At 38.5% G+C, this 23344-nt stretch overlaps 1 protein-coding gene across 1 annotated transcript in view; it reads left to right on the top strand.

The window, feature by feature from the left end:
* TULP4 (TUB like protein 4) overlaps window positions 1-23344 on the top strand; it is a 97302-nt gene that overhangs the window by 64528 nt on the left and 9430 nt on the right. The window contains exons 5-13 of the mRNA XM_058168636.1: window positions 6164-6344; window positions 13032-13166; window positions 13939-14105; window positions 14535-14759; window positions 16442-16676; window positions 17297-17441; window positions 19327-19471; window positions 20230-20323; window positions 20909-21052. Coding sequence (XP_058024619.1) covers window positions 6164-6344; window positions 13032-13166; window positions 13939-14105; window positions 14535-14759; window positions 16442-16676; window positions 17297-17441; window positions 19327-19471; window positions 20230-20323; window positions 20909-21052 — 1471 coding nt within the window. The remainder of the gene's footprint in view (window positions 1-6163; window positions 6345-13031; window positions 13167-13938; window positions 14106-14534; window positions 14760-16441; window positions 16677-17296; window positions 17442-19326; window positions 19472-20229; window positions 20324-20908; window positions 21053-23344) is intronic.

Genomic DNA, 23344 nt, shown 5'->3' with positions numbered 1-23344 from the left:
TATTGGTGGACTCGGGTGTTATTTTAAAAGCTTTGAAAATCAATCAATTCATATTATCCAGTGGTGGAATTCTATTTTTTTTACTACCAGTTCTGTGGGCGTGGTGTGGTTTGGTGGGCGTGGCTTGGTGGACAGGGAGACAGGGGAAGGATACTGCAAAATCTCCATTCCCACCCCATTCCAGGGGAAAGATACTGCAAAATCCCCATTCCCACCCACTCTGGGGCCAGCCAGAGGTGGTATTTGCCAGTTCTCCAAACTACTCAAAATTTCTGCTACCAGTTCTCCAGAACCTGTCAGAACCTGCTGAATTTCACCCCGATATTATCCAAAGTGTACTATCCACAGTAGATAATTTAAAGGAGTATAAATGCAATACTAGCCATGGGAATCCATAGGAACAAAGGCAGGAGTAACAAATACAAGGATGTAATGATATCATCATGCAAATGCTTTGACCAACATACTTGCATCAGACATCACAACGCAAGTATGTACAGGTAGTCCTCAACTTACAGCCGTTCATTTAGTGACATGGCACTGAAAATATTGAGTTTATGATTGGTTTTCACACGACCATTGCAGCACCTCCATGGTTACGTAATCAAAATTCAAACGCTTGGCAACTGGTTCATATTTATGATGGTTGCAGTGTCCCGGGGTCATGTGATCCCCTTTTGGGACCCTCTGACCAGCAAAGTCAATGGGAAGCCAGATTGACTTAGCAACCATATAACTCACTTAAGCACTGCAATGATTCACTTAACAATTGTGACTAGAATGGTTGTAACATGGGTCAAAACTCACTTGTTTCACTTATCAACAAAAATTTTGGGCTCAATTGTAGTCATAAGTTGAGGACTACCTATAATGGTGACAGTAATGACAACAATTTCATTATGACTGCAAATGTCATCAACTCTTATATTTTATCACTCTTAACAGGTATCTTAGCTTTTCATTTTGATGCTGCGACAGAGAAAAAAAATGTTCCCATTGCTTTGGCTGAACCAATTTGTATCTTGTCAGATACAAGATCAGAAAATTCTTGGTGACTTCAGAGTTCTGTCCGGCTACAATTCTATCTAGCTCTCAATGAACTGAGAATGTTAAGCTCAGAACACAAATTTGCTAGCATGCTTTGCTATTTGTATCCGATTTAATCAGTGAAATACATCCTTACTTCTCTGGCCCCTGTTACATTAATACAATATCATTTCTTAAAAATCTGCTGCAGCCTCTATAAATGTAGGAGAAAATGGCTATTGAAATATTGACACAAAACCAGATACTTTAGAATCGCCTCGGTGCAACAGATGTTTCAGTTTGATCACAGATGAAGCTGCAGCTGAAGATGGAGAAAATATTATTTTGAGCACAACAGAATTTTGGAAGATTCAAAATGCAGGAGCAGAGCGTGGTGACTTTTCAGAGCTTTAGTGAAAGAGCTAACTGTGAAAGCTGGTTGTCTCAATTTCTTAAAATATGTGTTATTGAGATGCAAAATCTACTGTGTCTAATTTATATATGTAAAATATATACAGAAGTTTAAATCATTTAATTCTGTTGTTGTGCAAAGGAATGGGGGGGGGGGTTAGTCTCTAATTTTCCTCATGTATCTTTACTATAAGCTTCTCCTTACCAGAACCTTTAAACCTTTAAAATATTATAGCCAGTAACATCAGCTGGCTGTCTGGCTTGAGAGACCTTGGACTCTTTTTTGTAAGTGATAGTAGCAAGAAATGCTGGTTTACTTCTTCCTATGTTCAAAGTGGGTTTATAAGCTGCAATTTATAAGCTGCAATTTCCAAATATAGTATTTCTTTATGCAGTTTATGCAAATAAACACAGAATAGCAAAAAAGCATTTGTGATTAATTACAGTATGTTTAATATGTGTAGTGTGGCAGCAAGAGTTAAATTGCTCTAGTAAAGAGTAGCTCCATTATAACCAATAATGGAGTTGTCTAGAAAGTTCAGGTTTAACAAAAAGACTTCTTGTTTGTGTAAATAAGAGATACAAAGTTACCAACACATAATGTTTTGAATTATTGTAGAAAACGTTTGTGTTGTTATTTGTGTCATTTTTTTTTTTTGGTTATTTCAGTATAATGATTTCTGTTTGCCGATGCTTTTTTGTGCATGTATTATTCCAGTGTTTGAGATTCTGCATTGGCTACAGTAAATGGTTTTCTTTCTATATTTAGAACGTTGAAACATTTTAACGCTGGCTTTTAAATCGTTATGAATTATAGAAACAGAGAACACTCATTCCTTCCATGCTTGATGTTTATGAGCTTGCACGATATGATTAATGAAATGAAAAAGAAGTAAAACTAGTTTCTGGATTCTTTTTCCTTCTTTTAACTGTTTATATTAAACTGCCATTTCTTCAGCCACAAATATAAGGATGTTATCACAATGTGAAAACCTCCCTACATTCCAACTTATCCCAACCTGGGTGTCCTCCAGATGTATTGAACTACAATTCGGTATACAGTTCGAAGAGTGCCAGGTTGGGGAACAGTTTTATATATTTAGTCCCAGTTTTTTTTCAAGCAGGCCCCCTTCCTTTATCTAACTTTCGAAGATGAGTGGAATGGCACAAATGTACACTGAGTCATAGCTGTACACATTTACTCAGGAAGAATTTGCTTGGAGTAGGATTTCCACCTGAATGAATGTGCATAGCACTAGAGGCTGAAACCAGAAGAATGCTTCTTACTTAATAGGCCTGATCATTGGCCATCAACATTTGTCTGGATCAACAGCCACCCATGTCTGTTTGAAATGGCTGCTCAGATCAAGTGCAAAATGTGAAGAAAAACCTCTTTTTCTCTTAAACTAAGAAGGTGGGCTTTAAAAGCCTTAGCCAAATCGAAACAATGGATTTTGAGAGACAGGGATGGTAAATGGAATGTTGATGGATGCACTTGGATTGGAATCAGATAAAGTTTATAAATCTTTTTCTGATCATAGGAGGGGAACATTCACTAGGCTGGGCAAGAACAAACTTAATTTTTAAAAAATAATAGCAATTTCAACATTTCATTGTTTAGTGCACTTGTTAGTTCAGTAGTTTTCAAATTTGTCTGAGAAATCTTTTCACACCAAACAAATGGTTTAGACATATCAACTAATTTATCAAAGAATTTGCCACATACTGCAGAGGTTTCTGGAATATACTGTAACTATATTCTTTTAGGTTGTATCTACCAAATATACTGTATTCTAGAAGAGTGATGGTGAACTTTTTGGCACTGAGTGCCCAAACCGGAACATGCGTGCATGTGTGTGCCGGAGCACCAGAAACCTGAAGACCATCTGGCTGGCATGCACATTTGGGCCCGTTTTCAGGCCGGTTTTGGGTCTGTTTTCAGGCTGTTTTTTGGTCCAAAACCGGACTGTTTTTTTGAGCATTTTTTGGGCCATTTTCCGAAGACCAGCTGGCCGGAAATGCATGCCAGAAACCACATGCGCACTGGGAACCAGAAGAACAGCTGGTGACGGCGCGCGTGCCCCCAGGGAGGGCTTTGCGTGCCACCTCTGGCACGCGTGCCATAGGTTCACCATCACGATTCTAGAATGTCCCACTGATTATTGATTGAGTAGAGACTTGGAGCTGGAGAACTGTCCTTCTAACTTTCAACTTGGGTTGCCTTCACCTGAGCCTTATCCTTTCAGAAAATCTGACTAGCGGAATGCTTTATCTTTTCCTCACTTTTTACTATGGATCTGTGAAATGTATGAGGCATCTTAGCCTGTGTTTTCTAATAAATACTCAGATGGGCGAACGGAAGAAAATAGAGATTCCTCTATAGTCTTTTGACCCTGTATCTGTAACCAAACAATAATACAAAAGAAAGGTAGTTTATTTTTTTTCATGGAAAAACCCCACTTCCCAGGTAGGGTTCAATTATGAGCAAAAGCCATTCTAGTGGTCCTGAATGGGCTTTTCCCACCTCCCCTGGCAGCTGTACTGTACTTCCTATCTCACATTTGGAGAATTACTTAGTACAGTACAGTTAAAAATAATGATTAAAAACTTCTCATGAGTCAATACCTCCTATTTAATGCAGAAGTCACTGAGAAAGTAGAAGCCCTGTTTGAATACACCTCTACTTACCTATCAGGTTCAAAGAAAGGCAGTTACAATTCTGCAAGCATGCTAATTATACAGTACCCTGAGAAGTCAGAATAACATAGAATTGTCAGTGACCCTGTAGGGTTGGATGACTCAAAAGGGAGCATAGATGTATATCCAAAATTATACCTCTCAGCATTGATTCAGGCTAATATCTTTATTTGTTTCTTCCTTTCCAAGGTTGGATAGATACCCAGCGAAACGTTTTGCATGTTTACCTAGAAGTAAACCCTGTTATTATCACTCCTAGAGAATAATGCACAAGATTATATTATGTCATTAGGATCTCCCAAATATGAAATATACTGCTTGTTCAGAACATTGTAATAAAACAATCCATCAAAGCAACAAGAGTACACATGTCAAGCTGATAACAGCAACAATTGATTGATAATTTTTTTTTTATCTAGGCACTAGCAATTGCCTAAACTAGTGCAGTTTTTTTGGCAAGGTTTTTCAGAAGTGATTTGCCATTGCCTCTTTCCTAGAGATGAGAGAGAGAGAGTAACTAGCTGACTTCATGCCTTCATGACTTCAAGGTGGGACTAGAACTCATAGTTCCCTAGTTTCTAGCCTGATGCCTTAACCACTACATCAGGTTGCCTCTCTAATAATTCTTTGGTGCTGTTAATGGAGCATTGTTAATAACATAACTGATCTTTGAAGAATCCTTCAGTGTTTTTAGCAATAAGTAATGAATGTTGCTTGTTCTATAAGACTTATTGAACAATGTGTTATAGAAGTCAGAATCCAATCTCTTTAGTTTCCTTGAACAGCCCCTGGAATATATTTAGGTTTCAAAATTCAATACAAATGAAGTCTATATTACAACCTGTGAAAACTTCTGTGAAAGTGGATGATGCTGTGACTTAAGTCAGCCTGTGTATTTTTTCACATGTGACCTCTCTGGTGCAGTATGTTTATATGTGCTCCAAACTCAGAGGAAATGTGCAATGATTACTTTCACAATGCATTGGAAAACAAAAGCTTGATGGGGAGATATTGTTTGAGGCATGATGTATATTAATTGCTTTAAAAAAACAAAATAAAAACTGTGCTTTATCCATTTAGGAACTGACATTGTGGGTGGGAATTTTATTTGTGATTGTTTAGCTTGTAGTTTTCCTATTCCATTCCAGTTTCACATGATTATTTCCCATAAATTTTCCTGCAGAGAGATGCACAGTGGGTTGCTGATTTGTCAAGTTTCTATTGTGCTTAAAACCATAATCTATTAATTGATGCTATATCAGACATCTTATGTCCAGTTACTTAGTATTTTGTTATCAGGTCCCCATTTGCCTGAAGTGTTTATCTATGTACAACATAAAGGGATGGACTAAATTTTCAGAAATACTGAAGCCCCACACAGTATGCCTTTATCTAACTGTGTTATTTTAGATTTCATGCAGGAAAGCTTTTCCAATTCAAAATGTCGCATGATGGGGGAAAGGTATAGGATGGCCAAATATTGAAAAATGGAAGAAAAACAGGATGCTAAACAGTGTAGAAATAGGGAGAAAGAAACCTTCTGTAGGAAAGGAGAGAATTGTGGGTACCTTATACTAGCATTGATAATGTTGCCTAGTTTGGTAATGAAACATCTGCAAGAAAACAACCAAGCTCAGAGAACACCAAGGACACACACACACACACCCCAGTTCAACCCTTATCTACAAATATTTTCTTCTAAAGGAGAGAATAAACAGCAAAGAGGAAAAAGAAACTTCAGAAGGGGAAATATTAAATGTTTGTGGAAGAAAAATTATCTCTTGGCAATGCAAGTTTGTTTGTGATAGGATAGACTTTAGTGGGAATATGCATTTTTCAAGTGATGAGTTTATTTGAGGCCAATAGAGATTATTCTTGCAGCATTTAGTTTGTATCCATTATGAATGTGGGCTATTCAGCATTTTACTATCTGAAGATTATTTGAGCTATAAGATGATCAAAAGTTGTTCCAGCCTTTTAAATTTTGGTTCTTTTATAATTTTACTAATGATGGTATATTTTTTCCTAGGTCTTATTTGGTACTGCTGATGGTCAGGTTATTGTTATGGATTGCCATGGCCGAATGCTGGCACATGTTCTTCTTCATGAGTCCGATGGCATCCTTAGTATGTCCTGGAATTACCCAAGTTTCTTGGTGGAAGACAGTAGCGAGAGTGACACAGATTCAGATGATTATTCCCCACCACAAGGTCATTTTTTTCTTTCAGTTCAGTGTTTGTATGTTTTTGTCCTGTTTCTCACTGTGATGGTAAAACAATGTATTGTGTGCTCCAACATTTATATACCGTATTTTTCGGAGTATAAGACGCACCAGAGTATAAGACGCACCTTAGTTTTTGGGGAGGAAAATAAGAAAAAAGCTGATTGGCAGGTGGATTGGCCTCCTGGAATACCCCCAATCAGCTGTTCCCAGAGGTGAATTTTAGCAACAAGTTCCTTGGTTGTGAGCTCTGTGCCTTGTTTTTTTTTTGTTTTTTTTTTGCTTTTTTTTCCCTGCCTCTGAAACTCCATTTCAGAAAAAACTTTTTTCTGCCTCCAAAACAGAACTTCAGAAAAAAAGCCTCTGAAGCTCTGTTTGGGAGCTTCTTTTCTGAAGCTCTGTTTGGGGCTTTTTTTCCTGAAGCTCCATTTCTGATGCTTTTTTCAGTCCCGAAACCTCCGTTTGAGAAGCTGGGTAGAGCTAGATTCGGAGTATAAGACACACCCAGATTTTCGCCCTCTCTTTTGGGGGGAAAAAGGTGCGTCTTACACTCCGAAAAATACAGTATTTATTTTCACATCCTTGCTGGAGTGTTCTCCAAATTCATTTGGAGGAATTTTGTACTGCAAGGATTGTTTAATTTTAAGTTCACCAGGGACGCTAAATTGCCATTACATTCTGTATGACTCATTTACCTCCTAGTTGTATATTGTAATGCATTTTTGACTATACAATGATGAGTTATAAGTCAGTCTTCCCCACCTTAGTGCCCTCCAAATTTCTTGGGACTACAGTATGCTGGAATTGCTGGAAATTGTGTTTCAAACCCACCAGGAAAGTTCCAGGTTCAGGAAGATTTATAAATTAATAGCATTTTATCAAATTCTGCATTATCTCTTTTCTCACCCATGTCTTCTTCACATGTACTGTTCTAACCCAGCCTTCATAGAAGCAAGAAACAGATGCCCTGCAAAGAAAAAACCCTCTTTATTTACACATTGGGAATTAACTGCATTCATCAACAGAAAGTCCAGGCTTTCTGAGTCCTGCAAGAAGTTAACTGAAACAATAGTCCTTATCAGCTTGTTATGATAAATGCAAGGTTGTAGGCTCTTAGCTGGAAGGCTGAAAATTAAGACAGTTCAAACAGAGAAATAGTCAAACCTCAGTTCTGGCAAGGCAGTCTTTGTCACACGAAACACACAAGGAGCAAACTTTCCAGAAATGCGAACGGTTGTCTGTGACAATCAAACCACTCCCCTCTTCTATTTATTCCCCAGCCAGGGAGGGGCCAGTCAGCGTCCACATTTTATTTTTTTTTGCTTCCCGAGCCGGCTCATTATCCTCCTTTGTTCACCTCTCCTATCTGCTCTGCGCATACGTGCATCTGGAACAGGCCCCAGCTGTTCCTCCTCCTCACTCATCTCTGAGTCCAAAGCAGCTGCCTCTCTGGCTGGGAAATGCTGGATGGCTTTGGCTCTATCTCTGTGTCCGACGCTGATCATCCATCAGAGCCCTCTTCAGGCTCCAGAACTGGCCCAAATTCTTCCCCAACCTCTTCATTGTCCGAGTCTGCCTCCAGCTCCGCTGGCAGCTGGCGGGCCACAAGAATACCCATATTTTTTGGCACTGTAGCTTCGGTTAGAATCCATAGGCATCTTCTAGTCAGAGATCAGCAAACTTGATTTAAAAAGTACTCTATAGACCTCTGATTTATTTTCAGGAGTCAACACTCCTTCATAACATGTGAAAAGATTTTCAAATTCTGTAGAGCTCTTTGAGTATATTATATGAATCAAAAATATTAGATTAAAAATGCATAGATAAACTATGGAGTTTGCTGGTCATTGCCACCAATTTATATGGGTTTAAAGATGAATTGTCAGTTTTGGAAGCCATTTTTTTCTTTTAGCTTCCTGACTGCCACATATTTTAGCCTGGGAAATTGGGAGGTGGTTTTTTTGGGTTTTTTTTTTTTTGAGTAATGGAAGAATAGCCATAACAACATTCCTTGCTCTGGAAGTCAAGGACATTTGCCTGCACTTGGATGGAAGTGATTGGGGATTGTTGCCAGTTGAGCCTGAAGGATGGATTGGACCATGTGATGAATTTGTGGATGTGGAGTAGGGTTGTGAACTTTCAACTGGGTGGGGAAAACCTGGAAGATTTCAGATTCGGATTTTCCCAGATGTGCCAACATGACAGCTCTAATAAAGTGGAACTTTGAGGAATTTATTGCCTTGGAGTTTTATTTCATTGGGGATGTTTTTTGGAATAACACAAACTTGGGGAAAATCAGACTAACAATAGTTACTACTTGGAATCATACTACTTTGATTCCTCTAAGATCAAAGGCAATATGCTGCTGGATATTGGTTATTGAGGAATAACACCTTGTGAATTATTCTTGTCTTTGTATTTTTCTTTTGAAATTCTTAGTTCTAGTTCATAAGATATCTTCTTATATTTGGATATAGCAATATTTTGGCATCTGTTTCCTCTTCTAAATAACTCTAATGATGTAAAAAAAACCTTATTTTTGCATTATTTTTTGAACAGTCATTGAATATTTAAGACATCTGCAAACAGAGTGGCATAATTTGTATATTAACTAGATTTTTACATTTCTTCCACATCATTGCTGAGGATTGAATTTGCACATTGTACATTGCGTGCATACTTTGCTTAATTAGACACATTTTCCAGTCAAAAGCACAAAACTAAGGAATTGTTTGTCTGAAGCCATTGAACAGCTAGATTAACTCACATTATCAGTTCTTCCATGATTTTCTATTCTCAGAACCAAAACACAAGACAATAAGCACAAATTTCAAAAGGGCAAGTACTTTACTTATTTCAAAAACTAATCTGTAGCTTGACTGCTATTAATTACCAGATTTCCTTGTTTATCAAAAGGGAAGTAGAAAGAGATAATCTCTAGCTGCCAGCCTTCCTTAGGCTATTCCAGCTTACTTTCAACCAGTGGAACAATTAAAGCAGGAGTATGTGCATCCCTCTGAAGCCATGGGTGTGGTCTCAAGAGTCCTAGCAAAAAATAATGAATAGCAAAATTTAGTCATTTTGTAAAGTGGTGGTAGGATGATATTATTAGATATATGGAAATAATTGTTAGATTCTGCCCCAACTATTTGGTTGGTCTTAGCTGTGTTTACGTTCTGACGTTCAATTCCAGTGGTCCTTATCCTAAAAAAAATAGCATATTCCTCAGTTAAAATAGTTTCTTGCTCTTCCTGATACATTTATTTTAAAGGTGTCCCAAAGAGGATCTTCCAACATCTATGGGGCCTTTCTGAAATCAAAGTTTCTTGAATGAATTATCTCAGATCCCCAGATTTTGTTATATTATGTCCTTCAAGCTAAGAAGCTATAGTATGAGAGGTTATTTTAAGTAATTGCCTTTCAATACTCAGAATTTTGAAGGGTCTTATATTTTAGCCTGGATCCCTGTCTCTATTACCACTTTAATAAACACAATTGCATCCTGGTTATCTGAATTGAAAAAGGGGTTGATTGAAACCAAATTTAAAAGGTGGTCCTTAGAACTATGCACATTTTAGAAGAGGTCTACTGAAGTGATTTGGCAAAACAGTGTCCCACTTCTCTTGAGGGGAGAAGGGAGCAAATGCTTCACTTCTATAAGTAACTGGGGCTTCCATTATGAATTCAGAATTCTTGCTAGCAGGACAAAGTGGCCAATCAAGACAGATCCACTCCACCTCCATGAAATGTCAAACTGAAAGGACTTCTGTCAAGTCACGGTGCCTTAGTCTACCCATATCCCATCAAATAAGAGAAAACAACTTCCCTTCCAAGGCCAAAGAGAGAAAGCAAAAGAGAAAAAAACCCCAAGGATTTGGTTTTCATTTTGAGCATGCAAACTCCACTATTTATGGCATCACCAGATGAATCTATGAAATTCATCTGGTGCTCTCAACTTTGCTGTTTCCTTTCATTGGAAAACTTCTGGTTTATAATAAATTAGCACAGGAGGGTCATTCTGAGATTGCTTTACAGTGCCATGTACCTTGCTGTAGAAGAATAAAGCTGGCAGGTGTGTAAATGATGCTGAGTCAGTCAGCAGAGGGTGAACTTGGTTCAAGCCTACTTCTATTGATTATGCTAATATGATATATTCTTATGAAGCATTGTATGTTCCATTGATTTGGTTTTGACTCACTAGAGCTGTGATGGCGAACCTATGGCACGCGTGCCACAGGTGGCATGTGTAGCCATATCAGTGGGCACATGAGCTCAGCTCCGGCGAACATGCATGCACTGATTTTTGGGCCTTCTGGGCTCACCAGAAGTAGGGAAACAGGCTCTTTCCTGCCTCCAGAGGGCCTGGGTGATGGTGGGGAAGGCCCATTTTTCTCTCTCACTTGGCTCCAGAGCCTCTCTATGAGTCTGGGGAGGGTGAAAACTGCCTTTCTCTCCCCCGAGGCCCTCCGGAGGCCAGAAACGGCCCGTTACCAACTTCCAGTTGGACAGGAAGTGACATTTTTTGCTGTCCCCAGCCTCTAGAGCCTCTCTAGGAGTCTCTGGAGGCTGGGGACAGCAAAAAAGTCACTTCCTGTCCAACCAGAAGTTGTTAAACGGGCCATTTCTGACCTCCAGAGGGCCTCTAGGGGGATGGGGAAGACCATTTTCGCCCTCCCCAGACTCAGAGAGAGGCTCTTTCAGATGAGAGAAAAATGGGCCTACCAGGCCATTGCATGCCAGGAGCAGGGGGGAGGGGGCTTGCGCGCGCATGCATGGGAGCGAGGTGCATAGAATTATGGGTGTGGGCATGTGCATGCGTGACCCCCCTGCCCCCCATCCTGGCACACAATGGCAAAAAGGTTAACCATCACTGCACTAGAGGCACTGCTTGACTTAGATTCATAAAACAATATCAATTATATGATACTGGTATTCAGTTCTCCACAACTTAGCAGAATGTATGTAGAGTGATGTTTGAAGAACATCTTTCTCATGCAGTGGCAGCCAGAATTAATGTAATTATATAGTAAGTGTTGAAGATGGTGCTACACATATACAATATAGAGTGTGTGTTTTGTATCTCTCTCTCTGTGTGTAAAATATATGAAGTACAAATGTGAACCCCAAACAAATAGCCTTATAGAAATATGGCATCTACATACATTCTGCTAAGTTGTGGAGAACTGAATACCAGTATCATATAGTAGTTTCTGGGTTCTCAGCATTCTTCCTGTTCTGCCTGCTCATGGATGGTCAAGTTCTGTTTTAAAATAGGGGCTCCCTACGTATGAAACATGAATATTTCAATTTTAAGAGGCTTCAGATCTGCAGTACTTGAGAAATGAATGGTCCCCTCCCTTATTTTTTTTTTCATATCCTAAACGTGGATGAATTAGTACTGAAAGAAACTTTGAATAAAAGAATATGGTGTGAATATGCTGCTTTCTCTCATAATTGAAATGCAATAGGATTTTTTTTCACATGTTCATCGAAATATTATGAAGTGGGAGTCATAAATAGTGTTACTTTAAGAGCCAGCTCTGGTCCACTAGCTTCTTGTTGGCAACCTTTGGATACTGGTGGGAATTGTTCAAATACTTCAGACTTTTTTTTTCTCTTAGCATAGTTGGCTCTCCATACTATGCCTCTGTATTGGCCCAAGTCAGTTCCTTTTTTCTATGTGTCAGCCTATATAGAGGCAAATACTTCATGGCACTTACTGGCTTGTTTCCAAGTTCTGCAAGCAAAATATTGTGGTTTTGGAAAGTTTTCTGGTGTCAAAAGTTTACAAGCAGATTTATGCAGCTGTACTACATGGGTAGAAGTCTTCATAACTTCCTGGATCAATGTGACCTATTTACAGAGTGTAGGGGACTCTGATCATGCTGTGAAATGTACTTTTAAGGGGAGACAGGACTTCCATCAAGTAATCAAACAAGGCAATAAATAAATAAGATAAATCTAGTTTTTACAATATGTGGCAACTTTCTCAACTAGTAGATAGACCAAAAGACAGGAGGCCTCTAACTGAGGAGCGGGGCAGTCTTCTCCAACCTAGTGATAATGGCAATATCCTGATGCAGCATGGGGTGAGGTTAATGGAGATTGTAGTCTCCATTGTAGACACGGTGGCTCAGTGGCTAAGATACTGAGCTTGTCGATTGAAAGGTCGACAGTTCAGTGGTTCGAATCCCTAGTGCCACGTAATGGGGTGAGCTCTCATTACTTGTCCCAGCTTCTGCCAACCTAGCAGTTCGAAAGCATGTAAAAAATGCAAGTAGAAAAATAGGGACCATCTTTGGTGGGAAGGTAACAGCATTCCGTGCCCCTTTGGTGTTGAGTCATGCCAGTCACATGACCACAGAGACATCTTCGGACAGCGCTGGCTCTTCGGCTTTGAAAAGGAGATGAGCACCGGCCCCTAGAGTCGGGAACGACTAGCATATATGTGCGAGGGGAACTTTTACCTTTACCTAGTCTAGTTTATCAGGAAGGCACTGGGTTGAGGAAAAGAAAACTTGGATTTCGATAGGTCATTGAGGGATCAGTATTAAGACTGTGACATTAACATTATAGACCATCCTGGAAGGAGGATGAGCTTGTTTCTGGGAAGTCCTATCGGGACTTTTATGTGGAACTGGAAACATCTATTTTTCTTTCTAATTTTACCTTGCAGATGGTCCAGCAGTATATCCAGTCCTGGTTCAGAACACCAAACAGCTTCTCACTGTCAGCTTCACATCAGGAGATATTAGTTTAATGAACAACTATGATGACTTATCTCCTACCACCATCCGCTCAGGGTTAAAAGGTACAAAAGGGAAGTTTCTTGTTTGATTGCTTTGACAACATCTGTTTCATGAAGCTCAGTAACTGTCTGCATATTTTCTCTTAGCGATAGTGACACCTACCTGTCAACAAGGAAAACTTAACAAAGAGATTCCTTTTCAAATAAAATGGTTGCTAGTTTTGTTGCTGTTTGTACCCCCCACCCCACAGTCCGTTGGCTCAATATCCTGGACTCAGTTCAGTTATTCAGCCTCTCAAATCTTTGACTCTATTTCCCTCACACTACCTAAAGTTGTTAACAGTGGTAATTTTAAGGTGTTAGAAGGGAAAATATGTGATTGGAGAATAGTCAACATTTAACTGTTTTAATTAACTGTCACTAAGATGAAGTCAAATTTATATATTTTCCATGATCCTTTTTCTTCATGCAAACATAAGGTCACAATGTGGGCGTGGCCTAGCCTGTTTCATGAACACAACTACTGAGGTTTAGCAATCAGGGCTTATGAATCGAATGTTTCTAAATCTAGCCTTTCTTTCAAGTGAAATACTTCAAAAATTGTCTCATGGTGGTTGAAAGGCTTGCCTCAACATGTAGGATAAGACAGGAAGAATGACCTTGGAGAATGGACTGTTACTGTTACTTTCATAGTGTTCATTTATATGCTGTTCTGCTTATTTCTTAATTAGTGGCAGCCCTCTTAAACATTCCTGTGGGGAAGATGAGTCTAGGATAAATGTAGGCACTTATGAGAGGATCTATTTGCTAAGTTTCTGCTGTTTTGTGGTTTTAGATGTAGTGGCTCAGTGGTGCACGCAAGGAGACTTGCTGGCCGTAGCAGGCATGGAAAAACTAAGCCAACTGGCTGAACTTAACGCTGCTTCTTTTCTAAAAAGTGCACTCGTCAAATTCTACAATATTCATGGAGAACACATCTACACGTTGGAGACCCCTGTACAGGTAAGAGTTATGCTAAAGAGCATGACCTGAGGAAGAAGGTAAAAAAAAACCCAGCATACATACTCAAGTAGAAAAATTGCTAGCATGATAGTGCAGATATGAATCACTGAATTACAAATTACACAGAATCATTGTGACTTATTTAACTATTGTTAATAGTTATTGTTAACTATTGTTAATAAAATGGAGAAAAGATTGAAATGATAAGAAGGCTTCCAGTGGTAGACTAATATCCTATCCTAGCAATTTAAGATAGTAATAGAGTCCTAGAGTAATAGAGTCTTAGAAAGATATATACACTTGAACATACCCCTCATGCCTGAATCACGTGGAAAGGCATGTGGACAATAAAATACATCCTACTGAAAAATCTTTAAAATATGATTCATTTGATACTGAAAAGTCTAAAAAAATATTTTTTTCACACAGCGCCCCATAATCTCAATTTGCTGGGGTCATAGGGACTCGCGTCTGCTCATGGCTTCTGGCCCTGCCCTGTATGTTGTCCGAGTAGAGCACCGAGTGTCCAGCTTACAGCTCCTGTGCCAACAAACAATTGCCAGCTCTTTGAGGGACGACAAAGATATCAGTAAATTAACTCTGCCTCCTCGGCTTTGTTCATACCTAACCACTGCCTTTACACCAACAATCAAGGTAAACAAATGGTGGGGTCAAAATTTTTGACAAAACCTGTCAAAATTGGTATGTGGGGTCCTTGATGCTCTCTGACCTTGTTTGTTTTCTTTCAGATGTTTTATTACCAGTCTATAACATCATCAGTGCTAGGGTGTGTATAGTATAGTATGGTATGTAAGTATAGTAGAGAATGGAAGATAGGCCTAGCTTAAACTATAGAAGGGACTGACATTAAAAAAATGAAGTACAGAAATCACATTGCAGATTAAGGCAGCAATATTTGACAACAGTGGCGGGTGACTCACAACCTGTATGCATTTCACAAGCACCCATATTTTAATCCTCGAAGCATTTCTGGGGTCAGGAGGAATCTAATTTTTTTAAGCTTCATTTGCATGTTGGAGGAGATTTTAAAAATCAATAGCCCAGATCAGACTTATTTTTTTCCTTTGCTATTCAAGTGGCAAAATGATTTTATAGCTTGAATGAAGACATCAGTTCTACCCCCTTAAATACCCTTTCCGCTCCAAAACAAACCAGAAAGTTGGCGTCCCTGTTATGGAGATATTATAATATCACTGGCTAAGACCTCCTGTTAAATTGCCACTTCTTTTCCCTGCCTTTATTTGAGAGCAATTTCCACTGAATTCATTGGCCTAAATTCAAAATCTTATAAGAAAAAATCAAAGCAATATTTAGTTTAGTAACCTGCATAACCATTAATGTAGCTCATCTCCTAGCTGAATCATAAAACCTTTGTGCTTGGTTTTTATAGGAACTACTTTAAAAAGCTCCACTTATCTAACACCACTTTTGGTTACTACACTTTTGCATACAACGAAGCTTTCATTACAACTGAATTAGGTCAAAGGCTTTAATCATATTAGTTTGAAGCAGGGGTGAAATGCTCCTGGTTCGGATTGGATTGGCCAATTCGGTAGCAATGGTGGCGGGTGGTTCAGAGAACTGGTAGCAAAAATCCCTGCCCTCCCCCATCCCCAGCTGAGCCGCACGATCATCAGAGCCTTTTTTTAAAAAACTTTTAAAAGCATTTTGTTAACAACCTCTTTGGCCGAAGAGGTTGTAAAAAAATGCTTTTAAAGGGTTAAAACAAGGCTCTGACGATCCCAGCTGAGGTGCCTGATGTCAGAGGCTTTTTTTTAACTTTTAAAAGCATTTTTTAAAAAGTAAAAAAGCTGAAGCCTGCTAGGCAAAAAATGGGGGGTGTAGGCAAAAAATGGGGGGGGTTCGTTTGAGAGACAGAGAGAGCGAAAGGAAGAGAAAGAGAAGGAAGGAAGGAAGGAAGGAAGGAAGGAAAGGAGGGAGGGAGGGAGGGAGGGGAAAGGAGAGGAAGGAAGGACTACAAACCTGGCACTAGACGCATCTTCAGATGATAATCCAGGGCTGGAAGGGGCCTGGAGGTCATCTAGTTCAACCCTGCTCCAGCAGGACATTGTTAGTGAGTTTCTGCCTTTTGATCCCCCAGTCACATAGCTATGCCCACCCAGTCACATGACCCCCAAGCCACGCCTCCCAAGCCACGCCCACAGAACCGGTAGAAAAGAAATTTAGATTTCACCACTGGTTTGAAGTATGTGCAAAATTCAGAGTGACATTGAGGAAGTCTATACTTGAATGATAGAATGGTGGTGAGAGAATGACTGGTATGACTTTTTTTTTTTATTCTACATTTAACCCAGCCTCCTATCCCAGACCCTAACAACATGCGAGATTTTGTTAGTTACCCAACATCTGGCAATGAAAGGCTTCACTGTACAATGAAGCGGACAGAAGATGACCCAGAAGTTGGAGGTCCTTGCTATACATTGTATTTAGAATATTTGGGTGGTTTGGTGCCTATCTTGAAAGGTCGTCGAATTAGTAAACTCAGGCCTGAGTTTGTCATCATGGATCCTAAGACAGATGGAAAAGCAGGTACAGAGTTTTGAGTTGGCTGTTCATAGATTCCAGTTCTAGTGGTTGTGAGAGAGCCATGTTGTGCATGGATTTCTTATGCAAATATCATGTATTGTATTAGAAATAGCTCATTTTAAGATGCACAGAAGTTCTATTGTCAATCTGCTGTTGTCTAGCATCAGCCTTAAACTTCATACTGTGTTCATGGAAAAAAATCATTAGAATGACATATAGAATTTTTTCCCCTCTGCTTATCCATAAAACTAGTTCACCTACTTAAAAATAGTTATGCTATTTATTTCTCTTATCAGCTATTATCTGCTATTATAATCTGCTATTATCAGCTATAGCTCTTATTAGCTATTCAATTTGTCTTTTAAATTGTAGTCTGTTATAATATTATGTGACCTGACAGGAGGGGCAAGGGGATATTCAAACTGCTCAAACCATCCCCCCCCCCTTTTGTAGAAATGCTTGTCAATTCAGATAAGTGAACACTATTTGCTTGAATTCAGAGTATTCCATATTGCAGTTATATAGCAGCTACTACCTATAGAATAAGCTAGAGATGACTGAGCTATAATTGGGATCTGATTTGTGAATGCTTCTGTCTTCCTTTTTTTCCTTTTATATAATAGATGAAGTCTATGGAAACAGCTTGATTTCCACCATGATTGATAGCTGTAACTGCTCTGACTCCAGTGATATTGAACTGAGTGATGATTGGGCTGGGAAAAAATCTCCCAAAATCACTCGTGCTAGTAAATCACCCAAACTTCCCAGGTATTCTTTCTCCCATCTGTATATGAATTTTATGTATAAATACGAATGTATTATTCACATGCATACACATACATATCCATCTATATATGTATTATTATGTATATGCATATGCAAAGATGTTGTCCCATAAAATTAAAATAAAAAGTAATATTCCTGGGGCATAAGAAACTGGCCATTTAAGAAATGCTGGTGTGGTTTTTTTTCATATAAAGCTTGATAAGAACCTTAGAATTCTTTTCTGTGATTAAGTACCAGAGCAAAGTAGCCATGATTCCCAGGTTTGTTATCAAACATTCATCAAATCAGTGCCAAGCCTTGCATAAAGTGAATACCATTTTTTTTCTCTCTCTGATGTTGAACAATTTCAGAGGTTTGATGAAACGTAAAATGTGACAAGGTACTTGCCAAGTTTTTTGTTCTTTTCCTGACACATTTCTTTCTCTTTCTTTGCTCTTAATTTGGCCAATCGATTTGCCCAGTTCATCAGTATTGCCAAGAGAGTTTCTATTCCGCAGTTGAATAATTTTCTGCTCTGAGGAATTTTCTCCTTTCTGTTTACTGAACTTTATGGTTTGTTGATGTATATTGGGCTGAAATGAGTGGTTCTTTGACTAGTTTCGGATCAGTTATTTTGAAAAGGGCAAATTAGGGCATCCTTCTTGAAAATTCAGTATTTCAGCCATAAGGTTCCTGTTGCAGAACACTGCCCTAAACCTCTCCTAATCCCCATTGACCTGAGAATAGTTTTCACAGAATATTAAACCTGGTGTTCCTGTTTGATATGTAGGCATAAAACTGTCCTGAATTTGAACTTGAATGTTGTCCCCGAAAGAAAAAAAAATGCTGTTACACTATAACTACCTTTTTCATATGAAAAACTCCTGCTAAAGTCAGTAACACATAGTGCAGATTGGCTAATCCCTTAGGATGTCTATAAGTAACCTCCCTGCAATTCTTACTCTATCATGAACGCATCCATATGTGTACAGAAGCACATGCACAACTTTTCTTACCAGAAAAATAAAATAAGTGAATTTCTGCTTACTGCAGCACAAGGAATGCCCTCTTTTTCAGTCTGAGAGGAATCAGGAAGTGTTGTCACTTTCCCCAATTTATAGCTTCACTAGGGGTTTTCTTCAGTTGAAAGCAGTGAAAATGTACTGATTTTTAATCTCTCATGCTGGTAGAAAATGTGGATCTATACATGTATCCTTTTGCTGGGAGAAAGGCAAGGAAAAAAGGAGAAATTTTGCTCTTCCCTTGCTTCCAGAGACAACTGTTCCTTGTAGAGGTAGTCCTCAACTTAACAACCACAACTGAACCCAAAATTTCTGTTGCTAAGTGAGAAATTTGTTAAGTGTGTTTTGCTCCATTTTACAACTTTTCTTGCCACATTTGTTAAGTGAATCATTGCAGTTGTTAAATTAGTAACACGGTTGTTAAGTGAATCTGCTTTCCCCATTGACTTTGGTTATCAAAAGGTTGCAAAAGGGGATCACATGGCCCTGGGATACTACAGCCGTCATAAATGTGAGTCAGTTGTCAAGCATCCGAATGTAAATCATGTGAACATGGGGATGCCACAATGGTCATAAGTATGAAAAATGGTCATAAGTCACATTTTTATGTACTCTGAGAGCATATGCACCAAGACAAATTCCTTGTGTGTCCAATCACACTTGGCCAATAAAAATTCTATTCTATTCTATTCTATTCTATTTTCCAGTGCTGTAACTTTGAACGGTCACTAAGTGAACTGTTGCAAGTCCAGGACCACCTGTACCTTGCTGATCGTATTAGCAGACCATAGATCAGCAGACTATTGTGTTGTAAAGAGACAGAGTGTATCTCTTTGTGCATAAGTAACTTGAAATTTTATTTGCAGAATTAATATAGAAGCTCGCAAATCTCCAAAGTTATCACGAGCTGCTCAGGAGATATCAAGATCTCCCAGATTGCCAATAAGGAAGCCCTCCATAGGATCACCTAGTTTAACTCGTAGAGAATTTCCTTTGGAAGACATCACTCAGGTACCTCACGTGGCCATCTATCTATTTGCCTACTTACCAGCATTATATCAGCCCAGAGTCCATTGGAGTTGGGTGGCCAATAAATTAAAATGTTCTTCAATATGCTTAAGATTCTGGACTAGAAGTGAGTAGACTGAAGTTCTATCCTTCCTTAAACATGGATGCTGATTGGATGACTTTGGGCTAATCACACTTTCTCTGGCCAAGACTTGGAAGTCAAAATTATATCTATCAATCAGCTCAGACTGACCCAATATGATAAATTAGTCAATAATCTTCAACGAAGAACGCTGCATCCCACAAAAATGTTCCTTGTTTTGAACTAGGTCACAACAGCTGAAACGTCCATTTAGATAACGATTCTCATCTGATATCTAATCTCATAAGGCTTCACCTTCAGTTTCATAGGGTGGCTTGAGACAAGCCACTGTTCCTCAGTGGCCCCATATACATTCTGGAAATAATAATGCCAATCAGTCTTATAGGGCTGATTGAAACAATTAAAACAATTAACAATTGAAAGGCCACACACAAACCAAGCACCACATAAATACTATGCATAGAACAGCCCAATGCACATATTTTGGAGAGAGAGAAGTTCCCTGAAGATAGGCTCCAGTACGAGTCCAAAAACTTGGAAGAATAAATCTCTGATTCCAGTGACTGACTCAGATTGGATCCTGATAAAAATAATGTTTATAAACGCTCTAAAATTATTTTTTTAATGATCTTGTTTTTCTTATGTCTCTTCATTGCAGCACAATTATCTTGCTCAGGTCACATCAAATATCTGGGGAACCAAATTTAAAATAGTAGGCTTGGCTGCGTTCCTACCAACCAATCTCGGTGCAGGTAAAATTTAACCTTGAACTTTACCTTCATGTCAGTTTCTTTCTAACCAGATATGCGTACAGCAGTTTCTTTTTAGAAAAAACACATACATTTTTTTAGAAATAGTAAAAGTGTAACTAATGGAATAGATCAGGGCTCTCCAATCTTGGCAACTTTAAGCCTGGAGGACTTCAACTCCCAGAATGCCCCAGCCAGAAGTGTCTGGTTGCATTAAAAATTGATAATTGATAATGATGTTATCCAGATTTACTCAGGGATTTGACATCTTCTGTCTTGTCTATGGTTTGATGCCAATTGCTATATATTGGCAGGAAGGGATAATTCCCATAATCACACGTTAGGTGATGAAGTTACTATGAACAGATTTTCACTGTAGTTATTTGGGGAGGTGTCTAGTCTTGTAAATAATCTGAAATGATTCTTCAAAATCTTTAGAGGCTTCCAGGCAACACTTTAGTTTCTGTTGAATTATTGACAGGACCTCATCACCCAAATCAGAAGTGTAGTGATTATGGCCTGAATTTTCCAATTTTTGTTTACATTTTTGGTTTTTATTGCCTCCCTCTTTTGTCGTCCCTTCTGCAGTTATCTATAAAACTAGCTTGTTGCATCTTCAGCCAAGGCAAATGACCATTTATCTCCCAGAAGTGCGGAAGATTTCCACTGATTACATCAACCTACCTGTTTTCAATCCCAATGTTTTTAGTGAAGATGAAGATGATTTGCCAGGTGAGATTGAACTTGAATACTTAGTTCCTTTAATGGAGTATGCAAACTGTGGTTCTGCTGGAAATAAACAGCTCGAGATACATGATTCTATTAACCTAGATTCTATTACATGATTCTATTAACAGCTCGGGATACATGATTTAAAGCATGTATAAGGACAATCATGAAGAGACATTGTGAGCATACTCTTTGCTTTGGAGTTTGTAACAAGGCCATGGACTCCAAAATTGATTCTCTATTTCAGTACTTCCATCAGGGACTTAATAGATCCTAAGAAGCCTTTACTGAATCCTGACCAGTGCAGATAATTCCTCCCTCTGCCAGCCTCATGCTTTATATTACTTACTGAGCTGAGAGATCTGATGAAGGCTGGGAGATGGAAGAGCCTCAAGAGCTGGATGATGTTGTACAAGCTATCTATCAATTATGGAATTTGACAGAACTTGAATTCTTGGCAGTGTTCAAGACTGTCAGTTCTTTCTAGTTTGTCTTGCCAAGATTCTATAAGGAATGCTGGAGACATGCTAGATAAGTCTGGCGGAGCTTCTAGCACTTACAATGTTCTGAATAACAACATTAAGAACAAACCCAAGAGGGCAAAGAAAGTTTGGCAGTCTATACATGTAAACAAGAAAGCATAAATAATAACTAATCTATGTATTGTGTGGGTATGCTGTTAGTTAATTGACTTGGTTATTATTTATGCATGAAGTGGATTCCAATGAGATCTAACCATTGCTAATTAGGACTTTTGGGAACTTAACAGACATTTTTGGAACTGGGAATTTAATCATTCCCATTAGGATTACATCATTTACGAATTTGCAAATTTTCTGAGGCTAGGTTTTAATATGATACAAAGATTTGCAATCACAATTACTCAGGCCTAGAAAAGATAATAGCATTTCTTAATGATAAAATCAATATGCCTTGATTAAATACTATTCCTGCCAAATTATCCGGAGATTAAGCAACAACAATATTGCCAGGAACTTTTAGATATTTGTGTGTTTCATCTTATTTTTTCCAGGTATTAGGAGGTCAGATGCGATCTTGCTTTTATAGAAAGAAATATTTACATGCTGTGTAAATTGGATACCCCATCATTTCAGGCTATTGAAGACCTTATCAACATGCAACTGAAATTAGGAAGAAAAAAATCAGAGTTTTTTCTTCAAATTATATTCAAGTGTCTTTAATGATAGCATTTATTCATTTCTAATACAACTCTATTCTTTAAAGATTGTTGGGATTAAAGTAGTGGATAGGTGGATTTAAAATCTTCAGGTTATATTATTACTGTGTTTTCATAATAGCTTGGCTCTAATAATATAAATTAAAATTTCTTATATGACTACTCACTTTGTTAAATTTACATCAGAGAGCCTTATTTTACCTAAAGATATTTTCTGGTTTCACACCAGCCTGCTCTGTAAATCTTGGTTCTTTAGTCACGTAAGCATTTATTCAGGAGTTGGCTTATTTGGCAGATGGCTCACAAATATGATTTAGTTTCTTTATTAGACAAATGGAAGCCTTAAACACATAGATTTCTTCATGGCAGCACATAGAAATCAAAACCTTTATGGATGTCTGCAGTCCAAGGTTTGAATACTAGGAAGTTTATTCCTATGTTTATGAGTTGTTAAATAGTTAGCCATTCTTTTGATAACTTTGGGGAGAAGGTATATTGTTTTATTGGCATAATGGTTCATTGGAGCCTGGGAACTTCTCATTTCTAGTCAAATTCTTCATCCTTTATCCACACTATAAAAGAACAGTAGGTGATTGTTAATAAGGATTTATTTATATTCAATTCTAACCTTCTCCTTGGGGCAAATTCCCATTATCCTTTTTAACCAGTTAATTAGCACCAAGGTTTAGAAGACTTTCAGCCAATCAAGATTCCCTTTAGACAAGGATATTTGTTGTGATTGGGGGTAAAAATGCATTGCAGGAAGAATGCAAAGCATATTTGATTTGCTGCTCGTGACAAGACGATGCCACACAGATGCATTCGTTTGAGTAACAATGCAAATTTAAAGGTGGACTAAGTCAAAGTATTTGCTAAGTGGTAGATTAACAAAATGAATTATAGAGATGATGGATAGCATAGCCTGTAAACCAGGGGTGTCAAACTCGTGGCATCACGTTGTCGTCATGTGATGTATCACAACTTTTTCTCTTCGCTAAACTGGGGTGGGCGTGGCCAGCGCGTGATGCATCTGGCCCATGGGCTGTTGTTGTATACTTTACTTTACTTTACTATACTTTAAATCTGACACTATTAGC

This window comes from Ahaetulla prasina, chromosome 1 (assembly GCF_028640845.1).
Source record: "Ahaetulla prasina isolate Xishuangbanna chromosome 1, ASM2864084v1, whole genome shotgun sequence".
Classification (NCBI taxonomy): Eukaryota; Metazoa; Chordata; class Lepidosauria; order Squamata; family Colubridae; genus Ahaetulla; species Ahaetulla prasina.
Note: the sequence above shows the minus strand (reverse complement) of the source record. Positions and strands in the feature narration are given on the sequence as shown.